Source organism: Triticum urartu, chromosome 2, assembly GCF_003073215.2.
Source record: "Triticum urartu cultivar G1812 chromosome 2, Tu2.1, whole genome shotgun sequence".
Classification (NCBI taxonomy): domain Eukaryota; kingdom Viridiplantae; phylum Streptophyta; class Magnoliopsida; order Poales; family Poaceae; genus Triticum; species Triticum urartu.
Window position 1 is genome coordinate 436,860,757 of NC_053023.1, and position 24,661 is coordinate 436,885,417.

Below are 24,661 nucleotides of genomic sequence, written 5' to 3' on the forward strand. Positions count from 1 at the left end.
GGAAATGTTTAAGCTTGGGGGAGTTGATACGTCTCCGTCGTATATACTTTTCCAAACACTTTTGCCCTTGTTTTGGACTCTAACTTGCATGATTTGAATGGAACTAACCCGGACTGACGCTGTTTTCAGCAGAATTGCCATGGTGTTATTTTTATGCAGAAATAAAAGTTCTCGGAATGACCTGAAAATCAACAGAGAATTATTTTGGAATATATAAAAAATACTAGCGAAAGAATCAAGGCCGGGGGGCCCACACCCTAGCCACGAGGGTGGGGGCATGCCTGATGAAGCTATGTACCTAGGGTAGGGTCATGGACCTGTCCTACCTACCCTACCCGAGGACATCTCTAGAAGAAATCACCTTTCAATCGACTTGAAGGTGTTCCACTCGACAGACTCGAAGACACTCGACAGACTCGAAGACACTCGACCAAGAAGCAATCACTCGACCAAGATCCAACCACTCGACGGCCAGGAGACCTAAAGTCACTCCGCACGCTAACGGTTGGTCATTAAATAGCTTTTTATGGTCATCATAGCACTTTATTACTAGTGTTACCAGTAACGCCTCGCCTTAATGAACATTGAACCCTTGGTAACGTGGGCTGGCCGGGGGCCTGGCGCACTCTATATAAGCCACCCCCCCTCCGAGACAAGGGTTCGCACCTCTGTAACTCATACACGCATAATCCAGTCGACCGCCTCCGGGCTCCGAGACGTAGGGCTATTACTTCCTCCGAGAAGGGCCTGAACTCGTAAACCTTGCGTGCTTACAACTTCTCCACAGCTAAGATCCTGCCTCTCCATACGTACCCCCCTACATCACTGTCAGGCTTAGAACCACGACAATGTCTGCCCCCCTAGGCGCGCTCCCTGTCTCATGGGCCCCCTGGAGCTTCACCGACCTCAACTCCAACTCCATATATTCGTGTTCGGGGAGAAAAAATGAGGAAGGAGGATTCATCGCGTTTTACGATACGGAGCCGCCGCCAAGCCCTAAACTCTCTCGGGAGGGCTGATCTGGAGTCCATTCGAGGCTCCGGAGAGGGGAATCAGTCGCCGTCGTCATCATCAACCTTCCTCCATCACCATTTTCATGATGCTCACCGCCATGCGTGAGTAATTCCATCGTAGGCTTGCTGGACGGTGATGGGTTGGATGAGATTTATCATGTAACCGAGTTAGTTTTGTTAGGGTTTGATCCCTAGTATCCACTATGTTCTGAGATTGATGTTGCTATGACTTTGCTATGCTCAATGCTTGTCACTAGGGCCCGAGTGCCATGATTTCAGATCTGAACCTATTATGTTTTCATGAATATATGTGAGTTCTTGATCCTATCTTGCAAGTCTATAGTCACCTACTACGTGTTATGATAAACCCCGAAGTGACAATAGTCGGGACCACTCCCAGTGATGACCATAGTTTGAGGAGTTCATGTATTCACTATGTGTTAATGCTTTGGTCCGGTACTCTATTAAAAGGAGGCCTTAATATCCCTTAGTTTCCATTAGGATCCCACTATCACGGAAGGGTAGGACAAAAGATGTCATGCAAGTTCTTTTCCATAAGCACGTATGACTATCTTCGGAATACATGCCTACATTACATTGATGAATTGGAGCTAGTTCTGTGTCACCCTATGTTATGACTGTTACATGATGAACCACATCCGGCATAATTCTCCATCACCGATCCAGTGCCTACGAGCTTTCCATATATTGTTCTTCGCTTATTTACTTTTCTGTTGCTATTGTTACAATCACTATAAAACACCAAAAATATTACTTTTTCTACCGTTACCTTTTGCCACCGTTACCACTACTATCATATTACTTTGCTACTAAATACCTTGCCGCAGATATTAAGTTATCCAAGTGTGGTTGAATTGACAACTCAGCTGCTAATACTTGAGAATATTCTTTGTCTCCCCTTGTGTCAAATCAATAAATTTGGGTTGAATACTCTACCCTCGAAAACTGTTGCGATCCCCTATACTTGTGGATTATCAAGCCGGAAGGAATCAGTCTGGATTCGTTGCGCCTGAGCATCCAAAGTGGCTCGTTCCGCAGTCATCCTAGCGTTCTCTGCCGCCAGGTCTTCCTTGGCTTGCGCTATCTCGTCACGCAATTTTGCAACCTCCGCGTTATGCCGATCTTGATTCGCCGTGTTAACATTTGCTGCTAACAATGTTGTTAAATTATCGAGCAAATCAGCCAAAAGTTGAGCTGGTGGGTGCACAGGGCCTCCTGCCCAGCTGCCATTGCTGCTGCTGACCCGGAAACCATTGCCGCTGCAGTCGAAGAATTCTGCACTGGCTGTGTACCGGCCATGAAAATCGTGACCCGGTTCGGCGGCTCATAGGGGTCCGGAATACTGTCGCCATCGGAACAACCCCCAAGCTTGCCGTCCTGCAGTTGATACAACGAAGTAGTCTCGCCCGTGGACGACTCACCATCAGAGTAGATCTCTGTCTCACCGCCAGACACGTATCCTTCCTCAAATTCTGCTCCATGGATGAATCCCATGAAGGCACATTTCACGGCAGGCTGAACTCGGGCGGGTCTTGCACGTTGAGCCGTCTCGATGATGTCGGTGCAGATGTCCGGCTCAGGGCCCGGCTCGCCGATTTTGCCGATGAAGACGTGGATTCCGTCGAAGGGGACCCGGTACCCGTACTCAATTGAGCCGACCTCGGGGCCTCAGCCTGCATCGTCGATGTAGAGCTTGCCGCGACGACTCTTGGTCATCTAGCCCACAACGTATCCCTTAATCCCTTCGAAGTTGCCCTTGAATTCTGGTCAACACCCAGGTGGCCAATGGCATCCTCCACAGAGAAATCACGCCTCTGATGTTTCAGAGTGGTGACAAAGTTCCTTCAGGAATTAGGGAGCTTAGTGATTATGCAACATGCGATAAAACTTTCCCGGTAAATCACACTTAAGAAGCTCAAACTTCTTAACGATGCATATTATCTCATGAGCCTGCTCCAATACAGGACGGTTTTTAAGCATCTTGTAATCGTGGAACTGCTCTATAATATGCATCTCGCTCCCGACATCGGTGGCCTCGAACTTAGATTCGAGTGCCTCCCACAAGTCCCTGGCGACATGCACATGTAAATATGCGTCGACCAATTTATCTCCGATCACGCTAAGAACTGTTTCGAGAAACACAACGGTGTGGCCTCCGTGAACGCCTTCTCCTGTTCAGGAGCAATCGTTCCTGTGGAGACACCGGTCCCAGAACACGTTCATAGCCGTGAGCCATAAAGTAGTCTTAGTCTGCCAACGCTTAAAATACGTATCGGTAAACTTATGCGTTTTTCAGTGCAGCGGCAAAGCCACTTTCCGAAAAATTCCTACACCGGTGACCTTCCAGTAGGCCAGGCAGAAGCCGCCGCAGCAGTGACGTCCTCCACGGCTGTCAGAAACTCTCCGTTAGTGACTGGCAAAATTAAGCGCGTAGGTGTGAGCTCGGCTCGGCTCATTCTCGCAACCCGCGGCGTGGCGGGCGGCAGAGGAGGAGTGTGCGAGGGCCTCTTCTATTCTCAAGCTTCAATAGTATGTGGAAGACAATCCCTTATAAAGAGGTCCAACTCCTTCTCCACTAATGAGGTGAGACTAAACTTTCCGCTACACCTAATGCCAATAAACCCATATGGGCCCTTAGAGATTTTTAGAAATTGCTAGATGGGTCTAAAGCCCATCCCATATTTCAGCATCCATAGCCGCAACGCGTCCTGACGGGGTCTTTCCCGGGCGTGTGGGGTTTCGAGTGTACAAAAGCGTCCATCGGATTGCTTGCGTACTGCGCTTTCGAACGGGTCTCCTTCAACGTGAATTGCGGTGCATCACCCTCGGTGTTAGAGGTATATGGTGACGTGTACGTATGCGAACACGGATTAACCTTTCTTTTCTTGGTGTGGAAGAGTCCGGTCTAAAAAACTCGGTTAAGCTAAGCAACCGCCAGAAGCGCGAAGCAATTAAAACGGCCGTAAGATCATGGTTAAGCTAACCAACCGCCAGAAGCGAGGAACTCGTGCTCAGCTTAAAAATCAGGGTCAAGCTCAAACGCATAGCCTCCGGCTGGTACTGGCACTGCACTCTGGCTCCGATGGTTCACATTAGCAGCAGACCAAATCATGAGTACATTTGTGGATACCATTACACTCAGCCCCACAAGATATAATACACATTTCCTGATGGTTCAAGCGAGTGTACATGTGTGGTTACACTTACGTCCGGGCCCACAAGATCTCGATCAAGGCCTGAGTTCTTTCGAGCTCGATCAAGATTAGCGTAGCAATCGGTAGAACTGTGTGGCCACGGTTAACTTAACTAGATGGGCCGTCCCCGCAACAAAAACAAGTATTATTACTGTGGACCGTAGTATAAAAACTAGGGAGACAGCGAGCGGCTGGCCAACACCACCAGCATGTTACGGGGACGGCAGTGAAAGCGTACGCCTTTGCACCACACGGAAGCCGGAAGCGAACCTCACGCCACCGCACCGGATCCCGGTCCCCAACACCAGACGCGAAGAAATTGTCAGGCACGGCTCGTTCTCTTCTCCCTCTTTGTCATGGTCCCAGCAGTCAGCAGATCCACCGACGTGTGCGACGAGCCAGCACGGGGGCCGTTTTCACACTCCCACAGAAGATCTCGAGGACCCCAAGTTCGAGCAAGATTCACGGCGCTCGAACCATCCCGCTCCTTTCGACCACCATGACAGGCGGGCCCGGAAACCTTTACCGTGGTGGGCTCAACCGGCACGTTATGGGCCCCGCGTGGATCGCCGGCACGTCTCTCTCGCTCGGCTTGAACGCCTTTTTAGACGAAATCAAACTCTGTATACCATGTCAAAATATAATCAAAATCAAACTCTGAACGTCTGAAGCGGGTGAAAAGAAGAATCCAACTCGGGACTGACAGGTGGGTCCGCATTGGCATCGACCCTAGGTCCCACATGTCATGGACCCCGTACTACACCAGGTGTCTGTGCTTTGCGGTGGCCATATCCGAAACCACTTATTAGTTTAGCAGTAAATCGGCTCTTAAATACACCCTCCCCGCCTCCGCACAGTCCTCACCTTCCTCCCTCGTCGGCGTCGCCTCTCCCTCTCCCACACGAAACCAGCTATCCCCCGAATCCGTGAGATCCGAGGAAGTTCGCCTCGCCTCGGCACTAGCCTCCGCGGCGTGGAAGATGGGATCGGAGGCGGACATGACCGGGCCCCTCCTCGCCGGCGGCAGCGGCGCCGCGCCGGCGGCGGAGGCGGAGGTGGTGCCGCCGTGGCGGGAGCAGCTCACGGTGCGGGGCATAGTGGTCAGCGCCATCCTCGGGGTGCTCTTCTGCCTCATCACGCACAAGCTCAACCTCACGGTGGGGATCATCCCCTCGCTCAACGTCGCCGCGGGGCTGCTCGGATACTTCCTCGTGCGGACCTGGACGGCGGCGCTCGAGAGGTTCGGCATCGTCTCCAAGCCCTTCACCAAGCAGGAGAACACCGTCATCCAGACCTGCGTCGTCGCATGCTACGGCCTCGCCTTCAGCGGTACGTCTTCTCAACGTTACTTAGATTGCTTTGCTTGTTAGGTGGGAAGCTGCGATTCTGCCGTGTGATTTTGGGTTGCTTATTACTTACGTTTGGTTAGACCAGTTAACTAGAAGCCTTCCTGAATTGCGGAACTATGACGACCGTGGAAGTGTTAGTAGCCTGAACCGCTGAACCGCTGAATTATGATGACTGTGGGAGATATCTATTTTGGCGCAGGGAATGCCAAATTTGCATCATGAATATCGGGTTATAGTGTTGCATTTGTACTTTTGGAGTCTGGAGGATTGCCGAATGATAGTTTGCCTGCTTCTCGTCGAGCTCACACTATGCCAACCATTATGTATCTTGATGCAGGGAATGTTAAATTTTACTACATCATAAATAGCCGGTTTTGGTGTTCCGTTGGGAGTGGGAGGGGTTGCTATGATTGTTCGCAATCGCACCCTTGTCATTGAGCTCACAATATCAATTGATGTTTCTATTGATGCAGGTGGCTTTGGGTCGTATATGCTTGCAATGGATCAGAAAACTTATGAGCTCATCGGGACTGATTATCCTGGTAACAGGGCGGTGGATGTTAAGAATCCTTCACTGAGTTGGATGATCGGATTCATGTTTGTTGTTAGCTTTCTTGGTCTATTTAGTCTTGTTGCGCTGCGCAAGGTATTCACTCATCTTATGGTTATCTGATCACCTTTTCTTTTTGATTAAGTGTGGTAAACTGATGTCTTCTTTTGTTTTTGCTAGGTGATGGTAATTGATTACAAGTTGACCTATCCTAGTGGAACTGCTACAGCTATGTTGATAAATAGCTTTCACACTACTTCTGGAGCTGAACTTGCAGAGTAAGAAACATACATTTGCTCGTTAGTTTTGTGCAAAAATAAATTAGCTTGCAGAGATGGTTCAATGTGCATTGTTTCTTCTTGTTGAGTGCGTTGTCCTTAAATTCCCTTTCTTCCCTGTGACACGATCAGATATTCATATGCATGAAACTGTTAACTGAAATGTAGTCTGCTGATGTAATAAATTGGGCTTTTGCACGAAACTATGCTGTAGAAACAAATGCAAAATTAATAATTCCAAAAATAAAGAGTGGTTTCTATCTACCTATGGTAGTTTTACTGGTATATCAGGTAATCCAAGTTTAGCATATACTCCCTCTGTCCACTTTTATAAGGCGTTTAGACAATTCAGACAACACACAAAATAGTGCACTGTCAGCTGTCCAAAACGTCTTATAAAATAGAACGGAGGGAGTATTTCCTATTGCTGCAAGTATTTTTGGTTCCATCTTCTAACCATCCAAGTTTAGCATATATATATATATATATATATATATATATATATATATATATATATATAATAAGACCAGTGGCACCTTTTCTGTGTACAGAAGTATAAGTATTTGCCACAGTAATATACTAATCTACTAAGTTGGAAGTGAGTTCTCAGCCGAGTATTTACCTCACATTATCCATCTAACTAGCATTTAGGTGATATGGTATCCTATATGGACTGAACTTTACTGAGGAGATGTGCTAGGTAGTTTTGTCTCTTATTTTCCTTGTAAAGCACAAATAGGAAATGTCGATCATAAGGTTTTATTTATCTATATATATGGAGGTTAATGTATTCAGACCAGGAATGATGTGATGTGCTCTAAAGACTAAAATAGCTTGGAAAGGGAGTGCACATGAAATGTTTAACCTATGCACGCAGGGTGGATCTGAAGATAGAAAATAACAGTTCTCTTGTCTGTACAGCTAATTATGCAGCATATACTCGTTAAATTGCAATGACCTTTGATTCCTTTGTAGCAGTGTTCCAAGTTTCTTTGTATTTATACTGAACTTCTGTTTATGGTTGCAGAAAACAAGTTAGCTGTCTTGGAAAGTATTTAAGCATAAGTTTTGTCTGGAATTGCTTTAAGTGGTTCTTCAGTGGTGTTGGGGATTCTTGTGGCTTTGATAATTTCCCTTCTCTTGGACTTGCAGCATTTAAGAACACGTAAGATTGCTTTTAATTTGTTTTTGTCATTTCCTCTAAGGTTAACTAGTCATAAGTCAAAATGCATATACATTTTAGTTTTGAGGGCGCAAAGAAATTTGCGTTCTTTGCCCCCTTGGCGGCCTTTAACCATCCCTCCCACTGCTATAACTTAGTTATCATGTGGAACTTGTCATCATCTAAGATGGATTATCCTTCCCATACTAAAAGTTTACCTGTTCCATATTTTCTAGGTTTTATTTTGACTTCAGTCCAACCTATATTGGGTGTGGTCTAATATGCCCACACATTGTTAATTGCTCTACACTTCTTGGAGCCATCATATCTTGGGGTTTTCTCTGGCCGTATATATCCACAAAAGCTGGGGAATGGTACCCAGCTGGCCTTGGAAGCAATGATTTCAAAGGACTCTATGGATACAAGGTATATTGATTTAAGATTTCATGATATTTATAACAACATTTAATTCCATACTGCAGGCTGCAGCTTGACAATCCACCTATGATTTTTGTAGTAGAGCTAGAACTAGATTAATCACTTGTTACAAACTGTGGCTTGTTTCCACTCGATAATAATTAGCCAAGTAAATCTGTATATGCTGTTGAAGTAAACATGGAGTAATACTAATGACTCCCTTGCTGTTATGCATTTCATTAGCTGGCATTGTGATGGAAGCATTAAAAGTTTATTCAATATTCAGATTGTTTGAAATTTTGTTAGTTCTTAGCGAATTATAATATATAGATGGCAGCTCGTTTAACTCTGAAACTATTCTTTGTTCACAGACTGACCACTCTTTACTCATCAACTCTTTACAAGCTTATGTTTCGCAAAAACTAAATTGTCTCTCCATCCCATGTTCCAGGTTTTTATCTCTGTATCTGTGATACTTGGTGATGGTATCTATAACCTCATCAAGATCATTTATGCTACTATCAAGGAAATAATGAATGCACGATCAAAGCAAGGAAGGCTTCCCTTTGTCCGGGCTCAGGATGGTAATGTTCTTGCTGTACGCTGTACACCTACCAGGCTACCAGTATATCACATGTCATGCATCTCTTGTTCATGTCTTATTATTTTGCAGATGATGAAAGTTCTGAATTATCTTCCGAAGAAAAGCTTCTGAATGATGTATTTGTAAAGGACAGTATCCCTCCCTGGTTAGCAGGATCTGGTTATGTGGGGCTTGCAGCAATCTCAACTGCAACTGTACCAATGATGTTCCCACAGCTCAAGTGGTACCTTGTCCTTTCTGCCTATGTTGTTGCACCCCTACTCGCCTTCTGCAACTCATACGGCACCGGCCTAACAGACTGGAACCTTGCATCCACATACGGAAAGATTGGCCTTTTCATTTTTGCCTCATGGGTTGGCCAGCATGGTGGTGTGATCGCCGGCTTAGCAGCTTGTGGTGTCATGATGTCCATAGTGTCCACAGCTGCTGATCTCATGCAGGACTTCAAGACTGGTTACCTGACCCTCTCGTCACCAAGGTCCATGTTTGTGTCGCAGTTGATTGGGACTGCCCTTGGCTGTGTCATTGCTCCTCTCACCTTTTGGCTCTACTGGACGGCCTTCGATATTGGCAATCCTGATGGCATGTTCAAAGCTCCATATGCTGTCATCTTCCGTGAGATGGCGATTTTGGGCGTCGAAGGATTCTCGGCCCTCCCCCAACACTGCCTAGCAATCTGCTCTTTCTTCTTCTTTGCAGCCATAGCGATCAACCTCCTGAGGGACGTCACTCCAGACAGCATGTCCAAATTCATCCCGCTCCCGATGGCCATGGCTGTTCCCTTCTACATTGGAGCGTATTTTGCGATTGACATGTTTGTCGGGACAGTCATCCTGTTTGTCTGGGAGAAGATTAACCGCAAGGAGTCGGAGGACTTTTCAGGTGCGGTTGCTTCGGGTTTGATCTGCGGTGACGGTATCTGGAGCGTCCCTTCTGCAATACTGTCTATCATGAGGATTGACCCGCCGATGTGCATGTACTTCAAGCCATCTCTTGCCTAGGGCGTAAATAGACTGTAGCTAGAATGTTGGTTTTATTGGGATGCCACAATAGAAGAGAATCGCATCGTGTACATATTTATTTCACACACACGTGTAAATCATACTGCGGCAAAAATAGCAGCAGCTCTGTTCATTCTGTTGATATCTCAACCCCTCTGTTGTCTTGCGTTTTTTATGTTTCCAATGCTGCAGTTTTCACATTTTGCTTGCTTGATCTAGTGTTTGCGCGGTACGGCTCTCTGGGAATTGCATATGCTTGGGCGCTCTGCCTCCAAAAAAAAAAGAAGCTTGTGCGCTTTGCCAAGCTGGGCAGGTAAGTAGGAAATCCACTATTCGATGGCTCTGATCTGAAAACCATTCCAGAACTTGCTTGATTATCCTCGAACTAAATCTCACACGCCTAAACTGACGCCGACGAATCTCAAAGCTCCACACATTTGAAGAAGTTTAAGATATCTTGTGATGGTTCGAATTGTGGGCACATTTGAAAACAAACTTTAGTGCTAACACCGTCCTTTGAACAAGACTGCAATCTTCCAAGAGATGTGATGATTTCTTAATAAATAAAGTATACGTAATTGCTGATGCCAACCACGAGGCTGCGATGATTTCTTGTAACGATTTGCTTGTGCAGTTGACTTGGTTGAGCATACAGATCACGAGTCCACTTTGACTTCCTACATGAGAAGTAGTTCCAAAATTCCAAATGAGAATGCGTACAGCATCCGAATCCGATGCTGAAATCCAAACCCTTGGCGCCACCACGTCATACCCCCCACTCCTCGCCGCCGGCGCCCGGGCCCTCCTACCCTCCGCCTCCGTGCCGCCACCGCCATGGCGGGAGCAGCTCACCCTCCGGGGCGTCGCCGTCGCGGCGGCGCTGGGCTCGCTGCTCTGCGTGGTGATCCACCGCCTCAACCTCACCGTCGGGGTCATCCCGGCCCTCAACGTCGCCTCCGGCCTCCTCGCCTTCTTCCTCACCACCGCCTGGCGGGCCGCCGCCGGGAGGCTAGGGTTCGGCCGCGGGAGCCCGTTCACCAGGCAGGAGAACACCGTCATCCAGACCTGCGCCATCGCGTGCGGCGGCCTCGCGTTCAGCGGTCAGGATATCTCTCTGCTACTCCAGTAGCTCTTTGCAGTGTTCACCGCGACATGTCGCCGTGAATTTCTCGAGCATTTAGTATTTTATTTTACGGAACGTCCCTCCCCTTCTTGTTCTTGGCAGGGTGCTCGGCATCGTACATCTTCGCGATGGATAGGAAGACGTATGAGCTCGTCGGGCCTGACTATCCGGGTAACCGAGTGGAAGACGTCAAAGATCCCTCGCTTGGTTGGATGATCGGTTTCCTGTTCCTCATTGCTCTCCTCGGGCCGTTTGCTATTGTCATGCTACGAAAGGTATATTTTCTTGTATGGAAATGTTGCAAACATGGATTCTGGAAAAAAATTACCCTTGACTACAGAGTTAAAGTCCGCGTTTATGTTATTGTTTCTTAAGTCAAGTGCTGCAGGTATTGGTGGTTGATTACAAGCTTGCATTTCCTGGTGGGACAGCTACAGCACTGATGATTAATAGCTTGCATGGAGAACAAGAAGCTGATGTTACAGGGTATGGCAATTAGTACTTAGCTAAGTTCCGAGAATGTGGACACGGTGTCTTTTTTATGCATAATTACATGCCTTTCAACCGTACTCCAGACAACAAGAATTTTGGCTGCACTGGATAACCAATCCCGAGAATATGCATGACATGTTCTTGATGATGCCAGATTAACAATCTTCCCACCCGGCCTCCCAGTGAGTGACAGATACACAATCATGCAAACTTGCGTGATTGCGTCTGTTGTCACCAGATATGACTATGCATATGTTCTAAACTCTAAAGGAAATACACTTATGCTAAAATGGAGCCTGTGGGAAGTAGAGATGCATGAGCGATGGAAATAATTCATCTTTGCATACTGTTTTAGCACCTCCACTATTCACTTCCATGGCATCAGTGCCAAAAGGACAGATGTGCAGAAACCTGGTGGTTTATAGAGAATTCAGATGTGTGAAACTTGTTCAATCCATTTTCATCGAGCCAGCTAATGGCCACAAACATTTCGTAGTAAGTTTGGCCATTTGGGGCATTATAAGAACCTCTAGGTTCCGGAACAGAATTCTTAGCACAAGTGACACTACATTATACATGAGACTTGCTAATTTTCTATGCTGTTTGTAGTATTCATACACCACTTTAATTTCTGTAAGTATATACCCTTTTTCACATGTTTCTGCATTTTTATTGTATTGCCTTGCAGAAAGAAAGTCCTTTGTCTTGTAAAGTACATGAGCCTGAGTTTTGCCTGGAGCTTCTTTAAGTGGTTCTTTAGTGGTGTTGGTGACTCTTGTGGTTTTGACAATTTCCCAACATTTGGAGCTGCAGCTTTTAAGAACACGTAAGTCATCAATGACCCAATCACCCCCCTCCCCACCCCCTCTTCTGTACGCACACTGATGCTGACACACTTAACATTGTGGTTGCAATGAACGTGGACTGATTACTTGGGATGAGCTGTGGATGATGAATGTGAACTTCATATGTTATTGCTAAATCATGTACTCACCATTTTGTGTTAACTAAGATTTCATTATCATTGGGGAGGATCTGAGATCCGCAGACAAGTAATATACATTATAATTGACAGGCTCACTTTCATTCTTTCCCCCAAATTATGCATCTTCCTATTACGGTGCTAGTGACATTTTTAAAATACATAAGAATAGAAGTTACACCATCAATGACTAGTTTGCCACACTTCATGCTTTTTACCTATTCAAACTTGAGCTTGACTATAAGTTGTACGATATATATTATCTGTGATCTAGTTAAGAATGTCCAGTCGTCTGAAGTTATGTTTATCACATTCTGGCAGGTTTTATTTCAACTTCAATCCCAGTTATGTTGGATATGGTCTTATTTCTCCCCATATTGTTAACTGCTCAGTTTTTCTCGGGTCAGTCATATCATGGGGTTTTCTTTGGCCATTTATCGCTACGCAATCTGGCGATTGGTACCCAGATAACCTTAGTAGCAGTGACTTCAGAGGCCTATATGGTTACAAGGTACTTTTTTTTATATATAAAGGGTGGATTTTATCATATCTGTAATATTCTTTATATTCACAGATTCATTTGGTTGATGATAGTTTTCTCTTTGGTTGCAATTCCACTAAATTCACTCTGCAATTATCTTCAAATTCATCCGAAGCATTTCTTTTGAAGAGATTCTTTTTGCAAACAACTGTCCTTTTGATTGTAGTCAGTGTCATGGAAGTAACATGGGCTGCACGTGGATTTTCTTTTTCTTTTTTTTGATGTTTAGGGTAATCATTTGTAATATGAAATTAATGTAACATGGCCATGGTTGATTTTCTTCATATCATAAAGATGTTTATCCCTGCAGGTTTTTGTAGCCATTTCCATCATACTTGGAGATGGCCTCTACAACTTGGTAAAAATCTTTGTTGTCATTGCAAGAGAAATCTGTATTGTGCAATTAAAAAAAGGTGATCAGCCTGTTCATGCTCTTCAAGGTAACATCAGCAATTCTTGTTGTACAATTTTTGTTGCCCATTCAACGCGTTTACCATTTTATGACTTGAATTTGTTGCCTAAGAGCATTGATTGTACAGAATACAGGTCAATTATTCTTCAGTAATTCATTTCCTTGTAGTACAGTTGTGTTAGTTACTGTATTTGCTTGCAAGATATCATCTTGAATCATTTCTTCATATTTTTCAGATAATAAGAACTCTAGACAATCAAGGGATGATGAGCTTCAGATTGAGATGTTCTTCAAAGATAGGATACCCACACGGTTTGCTGTTTCTGGTTACATTGTACTTGCAGCAATATCCACCGCAGCTGTGCCCACCATATTTCCCCAGCTGAAGTGGTATCTTGTGCTTGTCTGCTACTTACTTGCTCCGGCCATTGCCTTCTGCAACTCCTACGGGATGGGCCTCACAAACTTGAACCTTGCACCCACCTATGGCAAGATTGCCCTCTTTATATTCGCCTCGCTCGTCGGTAGCAGCGATGGTGGCGTCATTGCTGGCCTTGCAGCATGCGGCATAATCATGTCCATTGCCTGCTCTGCGGCAGATCTGATGCAGGACTTCAAGTGCGGCTACCTCACCCTCTCTTCACCACGTTCAATGTTCATCTCCCAGCTAACTGGCGTCGTGCTCGGATGCGTCATAGCTCCGCTCACACTGTGGCTCTTCTGGGCAGCCTTCGATATTGGTGACCCTGATGGTGAGTACAAGGCTCCGTTCGCCATCATCTTCAGGGAGATGGCCATTCTTGGGGTCGAAGGCATTGCCGCTCTGCCCCAGCACTGCCTCGAGATTTGTTGCGCATTCTTCTTGGCCGCGATGGCCGTCAATCTCCTGAGGGACGTGACGCCCGCCAGTGCGTCGAGGTTCATCCCCATACCAATGGCGATGGCTGTGCCGTTCTACATTGGCGCGTTCTTCGGCGTGGACATGTTAATTGGGACGGTAATCTTGTTCGTGTGGCAGAAGTTGAACCGGAGGGGTGCTGATGATTATGCGGTGGCAGTGGCGTCCGGGCTGATCTGTGGGGATGGGATATGGAGCATTCCATCTGCTGTTCTGTCCATCCTGAGAATTGATCCACCGGTCTGCATGGCCTTTAGGCCGTCCTCTGCCTTTTCCAGGTGAGAAGATGGATCCAGGGCTCACTCTAGGACATGGATTTGTGCCATTGAGTGATGAATCTCTGTAATTTCATACGTACAGATGTGCATCGTTTTACTCCTGTACAAAGGAAAACGAACCACAGCCAGCACTTTGGATTTGGAGCCATATTGCTCCTAACCAACTGTACCAAACATCGCGTTACACACATCCACTGTCTTCCATCTGTCTTTTTTTTGAACGGTCATCGGGGGAGGGGATCCCTCCCCACCTGAATATATTGATCAAAAAGCTGCCAAAGCCAAGAGTTACCTCTTAAACTTTGGTTGTTTTATCTTCCATCTGTCTTTCGGGCCTTCCATGTTTCACTAGTCATTCTGCCAAAAATATCCTTGTTCATGTGTATATTTGTTTTTTTTGTGAGTAGTACATTTGTCTTATCTCAAGTCAAACTTTGTATAACTTTGATTAAGTTTATAGAGATATATTTTCATATGGTACTCCCTCCATGTCAATATAGTGCATGTTAGTTTTGTCCTAAGTGAAACTTTGTAAACTTTCACCAAGTGTATAGAGAAAATTATCGATATTTACAATATCAAATCAATGATATCCAATGATATGGAATCCATCATAAAACATAGCATTGCATTGTATTGATTTGGTATTCTAGATATTGATTATTTTTTCTACAAACTTGGTTAGGTCTAAAAAAATGACTTTAAAAAATCCAAAAGACGTTACATTTTTTATATTAAAAAGGCATGATTCCTGCATTTATTAACAAAAGTTGCTCAGTTAACTATGGAAATCCGAGTGAAAACCAAATTGCCAAGTTAATCATCGAAAACCAGGCAAAAAAACCAACACATCCACTAAGCGGCACACATAAATACTCCACTCACACCGCCTGGCCGAGACAGCACATATGTGTCATCGTCATCACTCATGATCCCCTAGAGGCGTAACTGACATACCAAAATCTCGAGGAGACGACTTTGACTTCGCCGTAGGCAATCGTCGACTCAACCAACATCACAGAGGCCGCCTGGGGCTATATAAAGATGCGCGCAAAATTCAGCCACCTGCGACCAGACCAGACAGCGCAGCTCCAGCTCCAACAAAGAGCTGTGAAGGAGAACTAGGCACGTGTGGCGCCGCATAAGATCACCGAACGAACCACATGTTGCTCGTCATCGTTCGTCACCGAGGTCTGCCACTGCAGCTTCGATTTCGCAGCAACAAACCAGCTAAGAAAATCCCACGGATACGCCCGAGAAGAGCCGACCATCGCAACTATTGTCGCGCCTTCGACATCACTCCCTCATCATCGTTGCCACAGAAGCCTTAACACCAACACCGACGTCGAGAGCAACCTCGTCGCCCACACGACACGAGGCCAAACGCGCTCGATGCAGCGGAACCAACCCCGACCTTCATCCTCCACGTCGCGCCCTGCGCAGCCCGCCAACACCACCTTTCGAGGCCGCCACCTGACATGCCACCGCCCATACTCAAGATGCAATGCCGCATGACCCGGATTCCTGCAGCCCGCACTGCTCATGGAAACCGCATGCAGACCACGAATGCCGCACCACATCCGGGGTCGTCGCCCAGACCTGCTGCTGCTCGCCCTCGAGTTGCAACAATGCACGACGCGGATGCTCGCAGCCCATGCTGCTCAGAACAACCACACGTAGACGGCAGACCACGAATGCCGCACCACATCCGGGGTTGTCGCCCAGCCATGCTGCCGCTCGCTCTCGAGTTACAACGATGCACGACGCGGATGCTCGCAGCCCATGCTGCTCAGAACAACCACACGTAGACGGCAGACCACGATCGCGGCATCGCATCCGGGGCCGCCACCTGAAAGTGCTAGTTATCGACTAGAGGGGGGGGGGGTTTGAATAGGCGACTTTTATGAAAGTCTTCAAAACACGGGGGCTTTGAAGACAAACAGTAGAAATGAACCTATTGATATGCAGCGAAAGGTAGACTACACTAGACAAGTCATAGTCAAGTAAGCCATGAAGTGAAAGCACGAAGACTATCAGCAACTAGGTAGTATGGATCAGGAAGGAAGATAATATGAAGCCAAACAACAACAGTCTTCACCCAGTGAAGTCAATCAGATCATGCAAGCAGGCAAAGACTTCACGAAGACAAACTGTAAGTAAAGAGAGGTAAAGGATAGAACGAGTTGCTTGGTGAGGACAAGGATTTGTTGGACCAGTTCCAGTTGCTGTGACAACTGTACGTCTGATTAGGGAGGCTGAGATTCAACTCATAAGACCGCGTCTTCACCTTATTCCCCTTGAGCTAAGGACACATAGTCCTCGCCCAATCACTCGGTAAGTCTTCAAGGTAGACTTCCAAACCTTCACAGACTTCGTTCAAAAGCGATCCACAATGACTCTTGGATGCTCAAAACGCGACGCCTAACCGGTTGGAGGATTCACAGTCCTCAAGTGTAACAAGTCTTCAGATCACGCAGACAAAAAGACTTCAGTGATGCCTAACACTCTTTGGCTCTGGGTGTTTAGGGCTTTGTCCTAACAAGGATCTCTCTCTCAAATGCTTCGGAGGTGGGTTGCTCTCAAACGACAAAAGCCGTGCACTAACTCTGAGCAACCACCAATTAATGGTGTAGGGGGTGGGCTATTTATAGCCAGGAGGCAACCCGACCTGATTTGTCCGAAATGACCTTAGGTCACTAAGGAACTGACACGTGTCCAACGGTCAGATTTCAAACACACGCGTCATCTTGACTTGGGCTACAAGTAAAGCTGACTCGTCCAGCTCTGGATAAGATTTGCTCTCATTGTCTTCGCTCAAAGACATAGGATTTGGTTGAGCATCACATCAGTCACTCTGACTTTGTTCACTTGGACCCCACTTAACAGTACGGTGGTTCCTATGACTCAACAAAGAAGAAAAGGAAAAAATGAAATAACTATGTATTTGTACTCCATAGTCTTCATGTGAATGTTTTCTCAAGTCATAATCTTCGTTGTGAATATCTTCACAGACCACCATTGTCTTCAATGTCTTCACACATTTTTAGGGGTCATCTCTGGTAGGTAAACCGAATCAATGAGGGACTTCTACCTGTGTTATCCTGCAATTCTCACAAACACATTAGTCCCTCAGCCACGTTTGCCGTCAATACTCCAAAACCAACTAGGGGTGGCACTAGATGCACTTACAAAGGCGCAGTTCAAGAAGAACATGGCAAAGCTCAGTGTGGCAGAAGTTCAAAGCTTCAAGGTGATGATGAATGAGCTCAAGGAACAGTTTCACAAGAAGAATGAAGATGCTAAAGGCTCAAGAGAGCGCATGAAGTACTTTGTGCAGAAACGCGTTCAAGCTCATAGTGAGGCTGAGAAGCGCAAGGCTCTGGGGCGTCCTGGTATCGACCCCTAGGAAAGAGGGTGTTGGGTTCGAGAGGAAAATGAACGTTGATGGTTCTTACTGGAAGCCTGAGCAGTACCCCAAAACCACATGGGTTGCTGCAAAGGGACCTTGAGTGGATCCATCTACCTTATCTGGCTTCACTTGTGCTAAACCGATTATCATTGATGAATTCTTTGATGCAAACTACAAACTGTTTAAGAACCAGAATGGTGAAGTGTTTGCCAGGTATATTGGTACTAACTACAGGAATGGACCACTTTTGAAGAAGATCTGGGTGCCCAAGAGTTGTCTTGAAAATCTTCAGGTGAATGTCATCATGACACCACCTGGGAAGAAGACAAACCCCATACCAAAGGCGTCATATAGACAAAGGACTCGCTAGAGTCACCCTAACACAAATGTTTTGCAGGGAAACCATACTCAGGCCTATGAATATGAGTGTGTTTTAACAAACCGCCATATTCATAAGACCAAGAACTACTCTACTTATTCTTATGAGTATTATTCACCTCCTGCAAGACTATTTGCTAGGGCTCCAAAGACAAAGTTCTCAGATGCTGCACTTAGACTCATTGCTTCGAAGCCACCCCTGAAAATGTGGGTGGTTAAGAAAACTTAACTCTCTTTTGCAGGGAAGGGTCTCCAACCGGAAATCAAAGTCATCAGATGCTATTGCTGGGGACCTAAAACATCTTGTGGGGCGCAAGATAAAATGCCCAAATGGTCTTACTATGTATTTTGTTCCTGGTTTTCTTGACAGTCATCCATCTACCCTAACCAGGATCTGAACTTTCATAATCCACTCGTTCGTCAAATGTTTATGCTTCACATTTCCCTTGGCGAAGCCTATCCCCTAACTGCACTGTAGGGTACGATACCAAAGGCTTCTGAATGGATTATGGACAGTGGATGCACTAACCACATGACTGGTGATCGAAGTCTTCTCATGGACTCAACCTTACGTCCATCTGACAAGAGTCACATCACATTTGCTGACACTGGTAAAAGCCAGGTATTGGGTCTAGGTAGGGCTGCAATCTCAAAGGATCAGCACATGGATAAAGTGATGCTTGTTGAATCCCTTGGTTTCAACTTAATGTCTGTCTTAATGCTTTGTGATCTGAATATGGTAGTAATATTTGGAAAATATCGTTGCCTTGTGCTTATGGAATCTGACAAATCTCTAGTCTTTGAAGGTTACCGAAAACATGATATGTACATGGTAGATTTCTCAGCAGGACCACAGTTGGCCGTATGTCTTCTAGCAAAAGCTTCAGAGTGTTGGCTCTGGCATCGGAGGATAGGGCATGTTGTCATGAGGAACTTATACACTATCGCGAAGAAGAAACATGTCGTAGGCATCGAGGGCGTCAAGTTCAAGAAGGATCATCTGTGTGGTGCCTGCGAAGCTGGAAAGATGACAAGGGCCAAACATCCCTCAAAGACGATCATGATGACTTCTCAACCCTTCGAGCTACTTCACATGGACTTATTTGGCCCTACTCACTACTCTACTCTCACTACCACTGCTTGCCTATATGGCTTCGTCATTGTTGATGATTACTCAAGATATACCTGGGTGCATATAATTCTCTACAAGATTGAAGTGCATGATGTCTTTAGACGATTTGCCAATCATGCCATGACAAACCATGGCATCAAGATCAAGCACATCAGAAGTGACAATGGCACAGAGTTCAAGAACACAGGTCTCGACACTTATCTTGATACATTGGGAATCACTCATGAGTTCTCAGCTCCATACACACCTCAGCAGAATGGCATCATGGAGCGCAAGAACAGAACAGTCATTGAGATGGCTCGGACGATGCTTGATGAATACAAGACTCCAAGGAAGTTCTGGCCTGAAGCTATTGATACTGTATGCCACATCATCAACCGTGTTTATCTTCACAAGCTTCTAAAGAAGACATCATATGAGCTACTGATTGGTAAGAAGCCAAACGTAAGCTACTTTACAGTTTTTGGTGCTAGGTGCTGGATCAAGGATCCACATCACACATCAAAATTTTCACCGAAAGCACATGAAGGTTTTATGCTTGGTTACGGAAAGGATTCGCACTCCTACATAGTCTTCAACCTCTTTCACTATAAAGTGGTTGAAACTGTGGATGTGCGGTTCGATGAAACTAACGGCTCGCAAAGAGAGCACCAGCCAAATGTGCTAGATGAAGTCTCACCAAGTGAATCCATCAAGCTTATGGGTACTGGAGAAATCATACCTTCAGAGGCACAGGCTGAAGACGAACTTATCATTTCTACGCCAAGTCAACCTGAAGACACTGCTCAGCCTGAAGCCAATGCTGAAGATGAAGACAATAATCAGCAAGGGCAAAATCTTCGTCCAGTACATCCCCGTGTTGCAAATGAAGCACATATTGAGAAGATAATTGATAGCATCAATGCACCTGGTCCACTCACTCGTTCAAGAGAAACACAACTAGCAAATTTTTGTGGGCACTTTGCATTTGTCTCTATATCTGAACCCAAGAAAGTTGCTGAAGCCTTCATGGAACCTGAATGGATTCAAGCTATGCAAGAAGAGCTTCAACAGTTCGAGCTGAACAATGTATGTGAACTAGTCAAGCGTCCCGATCCTCGCAAGAACAATATCATAGGCACAAAAATGGATCTATCGCAACAAACAAGATGAGCATGGTCAAGTTGTCAGAAACAAGGCTCGTCTCGTTGCTCAAGGATACACTCAAGTTGAAGGGATTGACTTCGATGAAACATTTGCTCCGGTGGCTAGGCTTGAAGCCATTCGCATACTGCTAGCCTATGCCAACCATCACAATATCCTCCTGTACCAAATGGATGTGAAGAGTGCCTTTCTCAATGGCAAGATTGAAGAAGTGTATGTTGCATAACCACCTGGCTTTGAAGATCCAAAACATCCTGATATGGTATACAAGCTCAACAAGGCACTGTATGTTCTCAAACAAGCCCGTCATGCTTGGTATGACACACTCAAAGGCTTCCTGAAGAGCAAAGGCTTCAAACCTGGTTCCCTGGATCCCACTCTCTACATGAAGACATACGATGGTGAACTGTTTGTGTGCCAGATCTATGTGGATGACATTATCTTTGGCTGCACTGACAAAAGATACAGTGATGAGTTTGGGCACATGATGCAAGAGCAATATCAGATGTCCATGATGGGTGAGCTAATGTTCTTCCTTGGTCTTCAAATCCATCAGTAGAGCAACGACATCTTCATATCTCAAGAGAAATACCTCAAAGATTTCCTGAAGAAGTTTGGAATGCAAGACTGCAAAGGATACACGACACCAATGCCAACCAAAAGTCATCTGGGTCCCGACGACAATGGTAAAGAGTTCGATCAAAAGGTATACCGCTCCATGATTGGTTTTTTACTCTACTTGTGTGCATCTAGGCCAGATATAATGCTTAGCGTTTGCATGTGTGCCCGATTCCAAGCGGCACCAAAGGAGTCACATCACTTAGCTGTGAAGCGAATTCTTCGATATTTGGCTTACACCCCAACTCTAGGATTATGGTATCCTAAGGGCTCAGAGTTTGATCTAGTTGGATTCTCAGATGCTGATTATGCTGGTGACAAGGTTGATCGCAAGTCTACATCAGGCACATGTCACTTTCTTGGACGATCTCTTGTCTGTTGGTCTTCAAAGAAGCAGAACTGTGTGTCTCTCTCCACTGCTGAATCTGAATACATTGCTGCTGGATCTTGCTGCGCTCAGCTTCTGTGGATGAAGCAAACGCTCAAAGACTATGGCATTCATCTGAAGCAAGTGCCACTCTACTTCGACAACGAAAGCGCCATCAAGATTGCCAACAACCTAGTTCAGCATTCGAAGACAAAGCACATTCAGATCCGTCATCACTTTCTCAGAGATCATGTCATGAAGGAAGATATTGATATCATTCACGTCAACACAGAAGAGCAATTGGCAGATATCTTCACAAAGCCCTTGGATGAGAAAAGGTTTTGCAAGTTGTGGTGTGAGCTAAATATCCTAGAATCCTCAAATGTCCTGTGATTGGACACACATCCTAACGCTTATGACTATTGATGACTTAGATGTGCAACACACGAAGTAACATATATCTTCAATCAATGAATACATACACTCTAAGTGTGAATACATTAATGTGGAATTTGACTTCGGAGCGCCACATTAATTGTGCGCCGTGTCTGGGTCTAATACTTCCTATACGGTGGGTAACGCCACCACCAAATTCTTGTTTGAAGTGTTTTTATTAGCGTCACATTTGCATAGTCTTCGCATTTGGTTTGTCTTCAACATTGATTTGTTTTCAAGTTTATCTTCACAATGTTGATTCAGTCTCATGCTGATATGTACATATAATTGTGTTCTGTCCTCTATAACATTCACTTATAGCTATGTCTTCTTGCTCGAATCTTTTGATCTAAGTGAATGTTATCGGACCCTAACCCCCTCTTGCTTCTACCTCAGAGTCTATCTATCCAAATCATATGCATTCTATTGAAACCTGTCATTTGTCTTCTCTGAGTCCTTGTCAGCTGAAGACAAAGAGAAAAATGTTTAAATCTGCTTTTATGCCATATCATTTTTGCCTGAATACCGGAGAAGCCGGAACGACCACCCGACAATCCAGGCATGCGTGGGAACATGGAACAACTTTCAATGAGTTGCATGCATGCCACGTGTCCTTCAGATGTGAACCGCCAGGGGCACCTGCGTAATAACGTTGTTCCGTCCCTGTCCTTATAAATACACACCTCACCGCGGTCATTATCTCTTCTTCCACCTCCTCTCCTCGCACCAAAATCCTAGCGCCTCCGCTAGCTCGCGTCGACGCCGGAGACGAAGCGCTTAGCTGCCGCGACATCTTCGACGCCATCCTCACGCCGGCCGCGGACCTTGTCCTCTCCACCGTCGCCGTAGGTGTCTTCCGTTGCCAAGTTAGGGCGCAGGAGATTGAACTGCTCGGCCTCTCTCTCCATCTCGTCTAGCAGTTCGTCAAGCGGTAATTAAAACTTACTTTTTACTGCCTTTTTGATCCGTCAAATCCATTCACTTCATCCAAAAGTAGTTTCTTCACTTTCATATCTGGATATGTCCATGTCTGCATCTCATATCATGCCAAGTATATTCACTTATGCTTCACAGCTAGTTAGATTCCTCACTTGTACTTATTCATGGATTCATACAAATCTGGAACCAACTCTCTTCAAATAAGTGAATGTCTTCGCACTATGAGGTCAATGTCTTCAAACTAATTTATCTTCAAAATCTTCTGAGAATGCATATGACCTCTTCCCCTTCCCTCGCACCTTAATGCTGTCACAGGTACATGTCCGTGGGAGAATCCCTTGGTTCTCATAGTCTGCATTCATTTGCAGAGTTTTTGCAGCGTCACATTGTAAGTGCATCTAGTGCCACCCCTAATTGGTTTTGGAGTATTGACGACAAACCTAGTTGAGGGACTAATGTGTTTGTGAGAATTGCAGGATAACACAGGTAGAAGTCCCTCATTGATTCGGTTTTCCTACCAGAGATGACCCCTAAAAATGTATAAAGACATTGAAGTCAAAGGTGGTATATGAAGATATTCACATTGAAGACTATGACAAGAGAAGACACCACATGAAGCCTATGGAGCTCGAAGACTTAGATCTTTCGTAGTTCTCTTTCTTCTGTGTTGAGTCATAGGAACCACCATACTGTTAAGTGGGGTCCAAGAGAACCAGTCAGAATGACTGAAGTGATGCTTAAAAAAAACCTATGTCTTCGAGTGAAGACTTTGAGAGCGAATCTTGTCCAGAGTCGGGCAAGCCAGCTTTGCTTGAAGCCCAAGTAAAGTTGCCGTGTGAGTTTGAAATCTGACCGTTGGAACACGTGTCAGTTCCTTAGTGACCCAGGGTCATTTCGGACAAATCAGGTCGGGTTGCCAAGTGGCTATAAATAGCCCACCCCCTACAACCATAAACGGTTGGCTGCTCAGATTCAGAGTACGGCTTTTGTCGTTTGAGAGCAACCCACCTCGAAGCCTTTGAGAGAGAATTCCTTGCGAGGATAAAGCCCTAACCACCCAGAGCCAAAGAGAATTAGGCATCACTTAAGTCTTCTTGTCTGTGTGATCTGAAGACTTATTACACTTGAGGACTGTGCATCCTCCAGCCGGTTAGGCGTCGCGTTCTGAGCATCCAAGAGACATTGTGGATTGCCGGTGAACGAAGTCTGTGAAGGTTTGGGAGTCTACCTTGAAGACTTACCAGAGTGATTGGGCGAGGTCTGTGTGACCTTAGCTCAAGGGGAATACGGTGAGGACTGGGTGTCCTGAGCTGCGTGTTCAGGACTGGGTGTCCGGGACTGTGTGTCCTAAGGTTTAAATACCTAGCCGCCCTAACCAGACGTACAGTTGTCACAGCAACTGGAACTGGTCCAACAAATCATTGTCTTCAGCGAGTCACTGGTTTCATCTTCCCTTCCCTTTACTTACTGTTACTCCTTGTGAAGTCATTGTATGTTCGCACTATCTTTTGTCTTCACTGAGTGACTGCGTGTTCTGTGTGGCTTCACAATATCTTCCTACCTGATCCTTACTACATTGCTGCTATTAGTCATTGTGCTTTCACTCTATTGAATACTTGACTATGGCTTGCCTAGTGTATTCTACCTTCCGCTGCAGGGTAATAGGTTTATTTCTATCGTTTGTCTTCATAACTTCCACGTTTTGAAGACTTTCATAAAAATCGCCTATTCACCCCCCCTCTAGTCGATATAACGCACTTTCAATGGTATCAGAGCAAGGTGCTCCCTTGTTCTGTGTGATTTGGTTTAACCACCTGGAGTTTTAGCTATGTCGACTGCAGGGATAATTAAAGTCTCCGCTGCGTGCCCCGTCTTCGATGGAACTGAATATCCCTACTGGAAGAATAAGATGCGCATGCATCTTG

The 24,661-nt window shown here is 45.6% G+C and overlaps 2 protein-coding genes across 3 annotated transcripts; both read left to right on the forward strand.

Moving 5' to 3' along the window:
- Window positions 1-5,066: 5,066 nt before the first annotated feature.
- On the forward strand, window positions 5,067-9,755 carry LOC125537722 (probable metal-nicotianamine transporter YSL6). Its single transcript, XM_048701042.1, has 7 exons — window positions 5,067-5,557; window positions 6,051-6,223; window positions 6,308-6,405; window positions 7,433-7,570; window positions 7,804-7,993; window positions 8,436-8,568; window positions 8,658-9,755. Exons 1-7 carry the CDS (start codon window positions 5,209-5,211, stop codon window positions 9,587-9,589), a joined length of 2,013 nt encoding a protein of 670 aa, XP_048556999.1. The 5' UTR covers window positions 5,067-5,208; the 3' UTR covers window positions 9,590-9,755.
- A 391-nt stretch (window positions 9,756-10,146) lies between these two features.
- On the forward strand, window positions 10,147-14,634 carry LOC125537720 (probable metal-nicotianamine transporter YSL5). 2 transcript variants are annotated; one of them, XM_048701040.1, is made up of 7 exons: window positions 10,147-10,689; window positions 10,815-10,987; window positions 11,101-11,198; window positions 11,893-12,030; window positions 12,508-12,697; window positions 13,038-13,167; window positions 13,376-14,634. In XM_048701040.1, the coding sequence occupies exons 1-7, from the start codon at window positions 10,296-10,298 to the stop codon at window positions 14,317-14,319; spliced, it is 2,067 nt and encodes a 688-aa protein (XP_048556997.1). In that variant the 5' UTR covers window positions 10,147-10,295; the 3' UTR covers window positions 14,320-14,634. The 2 variants fall into 2 exon arrangements, with proteins under 2 accessions (XP_048556997.1, XP_048556998.1); XM_048701041.1 differs by having other exon boundaries at window positions 10,424-10,490.
- Window positions 14,635-24,661: the final 10,027 nt, after the last annotated feature.

Excerpts from the sequence above, each read along its gene's own strand:
- LOC125537722 (XM_048701042.1), top strand. The coding sequence starts at position 5,209 with ATGGGATCGGAGGCGGACATGACCGGGCCCCTCCTCGCCGGCGGCAGC. Across the intron at positions 5,558-6,050 it reads CTACGGCCTCGCCTTCAGCG|GTGGCTTTGGGTCGTATATG; the intron begins GTACGTCTTCTC and ends CTATTGATGCAG. Across the intron at positions 7,571-7,803 it reads CTTGCAGCATTTAAGAACAC|GTTTTATTTTGACTTCAGTC; the intron begins GTAAGATTGCTT and ends CATATTTTCTAG.
- LOC125537720 (XM_048701040.1), top strand. The coding sequence starts at position 10,296 with ATGAGAATGCGTACAGCATCCGAATCCGATGCTGAAATCCAAACCCTT. Across the intron at positions 12,031-12,507 it reads GCTGCAGCTTTTAAGAACAC|GTTTTATTTCAACTTCAATC; the intron begins GTAAGTCATCAA and ends ACATTCTGGCAG. Across the intron at positions 13,168-13,375 it reads GCCTGTTCATGCTCTTCAAG|ATAATAAGAACTCTAGACAA; the intron begins GTAACATCAGCA and ends CATATTTTTCAG.